This window comes from Pelophylax lessonae (genome assembly GCF_965119305.1).
Source record: "Pelophylax lessonae genome assembly, chromosome: 1".
Classification (NCBI taxonomy): domain Eukaryota; kingdom Metazoa; phylum Chordata; class Amphibia; order Anura; family Ranidae; genus Pelophylax; species Pelophylax lessonae.
Genome location: NC_138768.1, coordinates 546,385,713 through 546,395,160, shown reverse-complemented (window position 1 = coordinate 546,395,160; position 9,448 = coordinate 546,385,713). Strand labels below are relative to the sequence as shown.

At 44.1% G+C, this 9,448-nt stretch overlaps 1 protein-coding gene across 5 annotated transcripts in view; it reads left to right on the top strand.

Annotated features, from left to right (window-relative positions):
* The first annotated feature begins 1,579 nt into the window (after positions 1–1,579).
* NRG1 (neuregulin 1) overlaps positions 1,580–9,448 on the top strand; it is a 933,660-nt gene continuing 925,791 nt past the window's right edge. For all 5 annotated transcript variants that reach the window (XM_082268806.1, XM_082268805.1, XM_082268804.1 and 2 more), the window contains exon 1: positions 1,580–2,527. In XM_082268806.1, coding sequence (XP_082124932.1) covers positions 1,618–2,527 — 910 coding nt within the window. In that variant the 5' untranslated portion in view covers positions 1,580–1,617. The remainder of the gene's footprint in view (positions 2,528–9,448) is intronic.

Below are 9,448 nucleotides of genomic sequence, written 5' to 3'. Positions count from 1 at the left end.
AAGCTGACAAGTTGCCTGACAAGTCGCGCTAGTGTGAACCGACTCTTAGAAACAGGTAAAACCAAAAACAAAACCAAAGCATGACATATTAGAAAAGTACCGTTACATAGTATCTCAAGCAGGAGTAAATGGAAGCATGAGCAGCTTCTTTAGGGCTCTTTCAGACGGCCGCTCCGCTGCTTTTCTCCGCTGCGGGACTTTTTATTTTTTATTTTCACGGAGCGGATGACATTTGTGTCATCCGCTCCATGTGCCCGCATATCATCCCATCCGTTTGCGGATGATATGCGGACATAATGTAAGTATATGGCATTGCGGATGTCAGCGGATGACACCGCTGACATCCGATTTTCCTTCCTTTCCGTTTTTTACACGGATGAAAAAATAGGGTTCTGTTCCGTTCCAAAAAACGGAACAGAACTGAAAGGAAGAAAATCGGATGTCAGCGGATGGTATTCCGCTGACATCCGCAATGCAATAGACTTGCATTATGTCCGCAAATCATCCGCAAAAAAATAGGATGATTTGCGGACAAGCGGAGCGGCCATGTGAAAGGGCCCTAATTAATATTATTATTATTATTTTTATACAAATAAATATTATTATTAGTTGCGCTGATTTTTATTCATTTTTGTACCAGCACTGGCATCACCGCATCTGATGTGAAACAGCCCTCAGGGCATACTAACACCTTATAGCAGTGATGGCGAACCTTGGCACCCCAGATGTTTTGGAACGACATTTCCCATCATGCTCAGTGTAGTTTAGCATCATGGGAAATGCCGTTCCAAAACATCTGGTGTGCCAAGGTTCACCATCACTGCCTTATAGCATAACCCACCTGGGGGGGTCCCTAAAAAAAAAAAATGAATAAATGCGACGTTTTCTACCGCTTTAGAGAAAAAAAATCTAATTCTGGCATTTGAGGGGGACGCTATGGGTGAAAGAGGGACCGAAAAGGTGTCGAATCCCAAATGTAAACAGCGGTGGAAGTACACATGGCATGGGGAAGCAATATTCATCTTTGGAACTCCTCCTCTTTCCCCTGTGCATGTGTGTGTGTATGTGTGTGTGTATGTGTGTGAATGTGTGCCTCAGTCTGTAGCAGCAGCAGCAGCAGCAGCCTCAGCCGCAGCATCCCCTTCCCTCCACACAGGAGGTTTGCTCTCTATAAACCATTCAGCTCCAGAAGCTTGCCTCTCCTCCTCCAAGCAGACACACCACGACTTGGCTACAGCATCCTCTCTCCTTTCAAAAGCTTGAAAAGCAACATTTTTTTTTTTTACCACTATATATTTTTTTCTTTACCACTATATATTTCTTTTTTTTTACCACTATATTTTTTTTTTTTTGGAAATTTTCTAACCTAATTCCCCAACCCCCCCCCCCCCCCCCCCCATTTCTCATCATCACCACCTCTAGTCTACTGGGTCCTGCAAAACCTCCGCCCCACCAACCTCTTGTTGCTGCGCCAAGAAATAACCTCACCTACCTACCTACCTAAAGCAGCACCCCCCCCAAAAGAAGGGCATCCTTAATCTTCTCAAGAACACGGGGGGTGGGGTGGGGGGCACCCCCAAAATAAAGAACTGAAAGGCAAGGCGAAGAGAGCTTACCATGAGATTGCAATACACGTCGTCTTCTTCCTCTAGCACGTCTCTGGCCGCAGGTCTCGCACCTTGCTTATTACCGGGCGCCGGCTCCGGCTTAGCAGGTGGCGGCTGCTCCTGTTGCTGGGGCTGCTGTTACGGTGCCCTGCTGTTTTTCCTGTGGACTTCTGCCGCGGTGACGGCTTCCTCGTCATCCTCGTCGTCTTCTTCTGCTGCTGGAGGTGCGGGAGGTGCTGCAGTGAGCGGCGCTCCCGGTAACGCTGGTGCCTCTGGTGCTGCAGCGTCTACTCATTCCCCGGCTCCTCCTCTCCCTGCTGCTGCAGTGGTGCTCGTTGCAGCAGGTGCCGCCGGTGCCGGGGTTGGAGTCTCCCCGGCCGCCGCCGCCGCCGTGTGTTATACGTCCCCCGGCGCCGGCTCGGTCCAGGAGCTGGCTCAGCGCTCCCGAGTGGTCCTAGAGGGCAAAGTGCAACAGGGCAAGAGGAAGCACCTACCTGACCAAGGGGACCTGGTGACAAGAGCCAAAGGGCAACAGCTGGATGGCTACACGGAGCCCGCGGTGAGCGCCGCATCCCAACAGGCGAGCGCTTGGATCGCGGCTTCTGCGGCCAGCCTCACCACCATCGCCACCATCGCCCTCAGCGGAGACTCAGCGGCCTCGCCTGCTGCCCCTCTCCACACCTACCTGGTCAAGGTGCATCAGGTCTGGCCGGTCAAGTCGGCGGGCTTGGACAAGGACTCTTTGATCACCGTGCAGGGGGATTTCGGCTCCGGCTGTCTGAAGCTGAAGGAAGACAGTAGGTACATCTTCTTCATGGATCCCACCAACACCAGCTCGGTCTTCAGGGCATCCTACCCACCCTTGGAGACTGGCAGGAACCTAAAGAAAGATGTTGGCAGGGTGCTCTGCAAAGGTTGTGGTAAGTCGCTGCATCCTGTCCAATCCCTTATTATTATTATTATTATTATTACATTTGGCTTGTGATCTGTTGGTGATGGAGATACAACCTTATCAAAGTATGGGAAAAAGTTCTTTTGGAAGCCCATGGATGTAGACAAGGTGCCAGGGCTGCTTTGGACCACTGGGGTTGATTTACTAAAGGAAAGGGAGTGCTCCCCAGGCTTCCATATGGACCACTGGGGTTCATTTACTAAAGGCAAGGGAAGTTGCACCTTTGCAAAGGGAATGCACCCCAGACTTCCACATGGACCACTGGGGTTGATTTACAAAAGTCAAGGGAGTGCTCCTCAGGGTTCCACATGGACCACTGGGGTTGATTTACTAAAGGCAAGTAAGTGCTCCCCAGGCTTCCATATGGACCACTGGGGTTCATTTACTAAAGGCAAGGGAAGTTGCACTTTTTCAAAGGGAATGCTCCCCAGACTTCCACATGGACCACTGGGGTTGATTTACTAAAGGCAAGGGAGTGCTCCTCAGGGTTCCATATGGACCCCTGGGGTTGATTTACTAAAGACAAGGGAAGTTGCACTTTTGCAAAGGGAATGCTCCCCAGACATCCAGATGGACCACTGGGGATGATTTACTAAAGGCAAGGAAAGTTGCACATTTGTAAAGGGAATGCTCCCCAGACTTCCTTGGGGGTTTATTTACTAAAAGCAATGGAATGCTCCAAAGACTTCCACATTGATCACTGGGGTTGATTTACTAAAGGCAAGGCAGTGCTCCCCAGGCTTCCATATGGACCACTGGGGTTGATTTACTAAAGGCAAGGGAGTGATCCTCAGGCTTCCACATGGATCACTGGGGTTCTTTTACTAAAGGCAAGGGAGTGATCCTCAGGCTTCCACATGGATCACTGGGGTTCTTTTACTAAAGGCAAGGGAAGTTGCACTTTTGCAAAGGGAAGGCAGCCCAGACTTCTACATGGACCACTGGGGTTGATTTACAAAAGTCAAGGGAGTGCTCCTCAGGCTTCCACATGGATCACTGGGGTTCTTTTACTAAAGGCAAGGGAAGTTGCACTTTTGCAAAGGGAATGCTCCCCAGACATCCACATGGATCACTGGGGTTGATTTGCTAAAGGTAAGGGAAATTGCACTTTTACAAAGGGAATGCTCCCCAGACGTCTACAGGGATCACTGGGGTTAATTTACTAAAAGGCAAGGGAAGTTGCACTTTTACAAAGGGAATGCACCCCAGACTTCCACATGGATCACTGGGTTTGATTTACAAAAGGCAAGGAAATGCTCCCCAGGCTTCCTCAGGGATCACTGGGGTTCATTTACTAAAGGCAAGGGAAGTTGCACTTTTGCTAAATGAATTCTCCCCAGACTTCCACATGGATCACTGGGGTTGATTTACAAAAGGCAAGGAAGTGCTCCCCAGGCTTCCTCATGGATCACTGGGGTTAATTTTTTAAAGGAAAGGGAAGTTGCACTTTTGCAAAGGAAAGGTTCCCCAGACTTCCATATGGACCAAAGGGGTTAATTAAATGCAAGGGAAGTTGCACTTTTGCAAGGGAATTTAACCAGTGCCAACTTCCATCCTGCAATCACGTGCCAACAAAAACTGCAATTGTGAAAAAATTTCTTAAACGTGATTGGGTATTCTTAAGTTAAATTTCACTACATTCACCAATCTAAGGAAAAATTTCCATTGCAAACAGGAACTTCCCTTTAAAAACGAGCAGCCCATTTATCTTTAGTAAACCAACCCCCTATGTGTCTGGGCTACTTTGAGTCACATGGGTTGATTTATTAAAATTACTAAGTTACTAAATTACTAAAAAAACAAAGTAGGTTGTTTGCTTTGCAAGGGAAGTTGCACATTGCAAGGGAATTTGCTCAAAGTGAATGTAGTGAAGTTTTACTTTGCAAAGGATACCCAATCACGTTCAAGGAAAATACAGAAACAAAATTTTTTTTGCTAGCACGTGATTAGAAGATGGAAGTCAGCAGAGCCTTACCTCTGGGTCACTTGAAAAGTGCAACTTCCCTTACAAAGCAAACAACCTACTTTTTTTTTTTTTTAGTCATTTATTAACCTAATAATTTTAGTAAATCAACCCATGTGACTCAAAGCAGCCCAAGTGAACAGTTTATTGACCTGTAGTAAATCAACACTCGCTAGGTAATGAAACTGGATTAAGTCTTCTGTCGTTAGCTAGTGGTGTTTGAAAATGGGCTTTGTTTGAGTTGTGAGGATTCGGAAGGTGTTAAAAATGAACAGCCCATTTGCCTTCAGTAAATCAACCCCCTATGTGTCTTGGCTGTTTGATTCAAATACGTTGATTTATTGAAATGAAGTAGGCTGTTCGCTTTGCCAGGGAAGTTGCACATTGCAAGGAAATTTTCCCATAGATTAGTGAATACGGTGACATTTCACTTTGCAAAGAATACCCAATCACATTCAAGGAAAATACAAAAACAGCATTTTCTGCTTGCACATGATTGGAAGATGGAAGTCAACACAGCCTTACCTCTAGGTAAAATTCCCTTGCAAAGTTTAACTTCCCTTGCCTGTTTACCTTCAGTAAATCAACCCCCTCTGTGTTTGGGCTGCCCGGATTCACATTGGGTTGATTTACAGAAATTAAGTAGGCTGTTCGCTTTGCAAGGGAAGTTGCACTTTGCAAGGGAATAAGCACAGCACTTCGTGAATGCAATGGAGTTTCACTTTGCAAAGGATACCCAATCATGTCCAGGGAAAAAAAAAAAAAAAAAACATTTTGCTTGCACATGATTGGAAGATGGAAGTCACCTCTGGGTCAAATTCTCTTGCAAAGTACAACTTCCCTTGCAAAGTGATTCATTTGTTGACCCATAGTAAATCAAAACCTGCTAGGTAATGGAACTGTTTGGATTTAGTCTGTTGTTAGCTAGTGGTGTTGAAAATGGGCTTTGTTTGAGTTTATAGTGCTTTTCTAAATGAAATGTATTGTTGGATGTCTAAGTGTTTGCTACAGTAGCAGAACGTATCGGAGAAGTTCACTAGAAAGATCCATAGAGGTGTAGCAGAAAGCTGAAGGCCTTGTCTTAGAATGTTTGCGGTCCTTTTGCTGTGGTGACATTTCTAGTGATATTAGCACTTTTTACACTTTTTAGGTATGGTTGCATACTTCTAACAAGGTTTTAAAGAAGGCAAAACTTTATATAAACTTTAGATAGAGCGGAGAGGGATTGGAACACTTTTCAGGTTTTATTGCTGTCCTTGGCTCCTTTAGGAAGAGTCCCCCTCTTGATGACAATTGTCACTAAAAATGAAAGAAAAAACAAAACAAAATTTGAGTCACTAGAGGGTAAAAACTTCCAGTGGGAACTACCAGGTATTAGAGGGATTTAATTTCACTTCCTGTTGTGGCTATTGGACAGGAAGTGAAGGAAAATTCTCTCCAATGGGACACAGATGGCAAAATAAAAAGTCTTTGCAACCCTTTCTTACTCTATCCAAAATAAAAAAAAAAAAAAAAAAGTTTTGCCTTTAGTGCCGGTTCACACGAACGCGGCGCGACTTCGGGGGCGACCTGGGAAGTCACGTGCACCGCGACTTGCACGGACTTCATATAATGAATGTCTATGCAAGTCGCTCCGATGTCGCCCTGAAGTAGTACAGGAACCTTTTTCTAAGTTGGAGCGACTTGAGTCACTCCTATTAGAACGGTTCCCGTAGCACACAATGGCTGACCAGTCGCCTGGCAAGTCACGGTAGCGTGAATGGAGTCTTAAAGCTGATTTGTTTTGGAAAGCATATACCCTGTTATCATCTCTAAACTTGTAAATGTGGCTTTGAGAACTGACTCTATTTTACAAGCAATTTATATTTGTTTATTGTACTTTTATGTTTACGTTTGTATAGTGTATTATACAATGTATAGTGCATGTTTAAAAACTTCCCCCCATTGTATTGTACCAGTAACAATTTCATTCTTGCTGATACAATGTGACAGTCAACAGATAGGTTTTTATTTGCCTTGTGATGATTACGGTTTGCCTAACTCTAAAGCAATCCCGACGACAATATAGACAAAAACTGTGGTTTCTAGGTTTAGAATGCTGTGCTGTTATTGTCTGGATGGAATTGCAGCTCTGAGCTTGGCCAATAAGCTGGATGGAGCTGTTCAGCTGGTGTGGTGCTGAAGTGTGGATATGAGTTGGGAATCCCCAGCTCTGGCTGATTTAAAATACTCTCCCGAGACCTTCTTTAAGGGCTGACGTAAAAGCGAACAATGCAATGTAGTAGATGCAGTTTTTATATGGTGGCATATGTTGTTTCTTTTATGTTTTACTGACCTGTGAAATAGACGTGCACAACTACAGCAAAAGGCCATATGAATCAATTGCAGTTGTATGAGCTTTACAACACCTTGCTTAGGATATTGGATATGTCCTGATGCCTGCCAATACAATGCACATCTATATAAAAAAAATATAAAAAAAAATATATAAAAATAAATAAAACTGTGTATGGTGTTAAATAATATTCAAGACATAGCATGACTGTGCTATTTCAATGTATAGATATGATTCAGCAGCTGTTTACATTGGAACCTTTAATGTTTGGAATAATTTACATACAAAAGTAAGCTTGGCTATGTTATGGAAATAGCTTTGCTGTTAGTTTGTCATTCGATGACATCTGATTTCTGCAGTGGAGATAATATTTGATTGCCGAAATCTCATTGTTTACATGCTACTTATAGTGTGGTAGGAACGTTTTATTATATTTTTGAATATGTCTGTTGGCAAATGCAAGTCTACTTTAATCAATGTCCTGTAAGGGCTTGATCTAGGGCATAATAAGCAACTGCGTTTTCGCAGGGGGGGGGGGGGTGGGCAGTTGCAGAAGTTAAAACAGCCCATGAGCTCATAGGGATACATCGGAGGCAGTGTTTACCAGCTGTGGGTAATATACAGTATACGGTATATATGCACATAAATTACATTTCATCTCTTCTCTGCTATTGTGATATCTTAGCATTTAAAAATAATTTTAGGCAGATGCAGCAGGAAGCAATGCCATCTTTATTAAAAAAAAAAATACGGGGGAGCTTCACTGGATTAAAAGGCTCTGTTCAGATTGTGCACTAGGGCCCTGTATTTTTTATGACTTGTGCTTGATTTGTTTTTTAGTTCTTATGCTAATGCTGTATATGGGATTATTAGCTTTTATTACAATTAACACTTCATACCACATAGCATAAAGCATTTTTTTCCCCCCTAAAAGTATAAACTTCATTTTTTTTTTTACTGTTATTTAAATGTTACCTACAATAAGTTCGAAACACTGAAATAACTGTGATTTTGCTATGCAGTGTGGAGCTAATATTGAATCACTTGACCTGCACAATTTGTTGCCCAATTTGTTGGGCATGAGGGGACTTGGTGATAATATTTTGGATAAGCTTGAGTAATAATAACAAAAGCTTGAGTAATAATTAGGGATGGGCCAACGGTTCGGCCCGAGCATGAGTTGGGGCCAAACATTGGCTGTTCGCCCGATGGATGAACACCAGAATTATCGGGGCGGGAAATTTGACCGTTTGTTCTGCCCGCCGAATGACCACAATGCACTGCACCGCCGCCCGTTGAATGACCACAATGCACTGCGCTGCCGCACAGTGCATTGGAAGCCCTAATTGGCTGAAGCAATGAAAGTTTTGCCCAATCAGGGCACAGAGCACTGTCAGAGCCATGAATGGAGAAAGTAATGATGACTCTATCCAATCATGGTTCATTGCTCTTAGTCCCACCCCACACTATAAAAGGGGTGACACAGTGGTGTAGTGGTTAGCACTTTCGCTTAGCAGTAAAAGGGGCACTGGTTTGAATCCCAACCACGACACTACCTTCCTGGTGTTCTCATTGTTCTTCCTGTGCCTGCATGGGTTTCCTCCAGGTACTCCGGTTTCCTCCCATACTCCAAAGACATGCTGGTAGGTTAATTGGATCCTGTATAAATTGGCCTTACTATGTGAATGCAAGAATGTGATTTAGGGTCCTTTCACACGGCCGCTCCGTGTGTCCGCAAATCATCCCATCCGTTTGCGGATGATTTGCGGACATAATGTAAGTGAATGGCACTGCGGATGTCAGCGGAATACCATCTGCTGACATCCGATTTTCCTCCTTTCAGTTCTGTTCCGTTTTTACGAATGGAACAGAACCCCATTTTTTCTTCCGTGTAAAAAACGGAAAGGAAGGAAAATCAGATGTCAGTGGTGTCATCCGCTGACATCCGCAGTGCCATATACTTACATTATGTCCGCATATCATCCGCAAACGGATGGGATGATGTGCGGGCACATGGAGCGGATGACAGAAATGTCATCCGATCCGTGGAAAAAAAAAAAAAGTCCCGCAGCGGACCTTTCACACGGAGCGGCCATGTGAAAGGACCCTTAGGGACCTTAGATTGTAAGCTACTTGAGGGCAGGGACTGATGTGAATGTACAACCTATATGTAAAACTCTGCATAAGTGGACAGCGCTATATAAGTACCTGAAATAAATAAATAAATTAAATAAATATTATTTCAATAGCAGTCATATGTAGTGTGATATTGGCGTGGAGAGAGATAGAACAGGGATCTGTTCAGTGCTACTAGAGAGTTAGAGGGCTATAGTGTGCTATTGTGATCTTATTGTCAGTGTAGAACAGTGATGGCAAACCTTGGCGCACCTAAGATGTTTTGGAACTACATTTCCCATGATGCTTACCTACACTGCAGAGTGAATGAGCATGATGGGAAATGTAGTTCCAAAACATCTGGGGTGCCAAGGTTCGCCATCACTGGTGTAGAATATCCTTTTAGGGTGAATCTAGTAATAGTTCAGTCAGTGTGAGTGTAGTGACCTGGCCATTCAGTTTTACTTTAGTGTCAG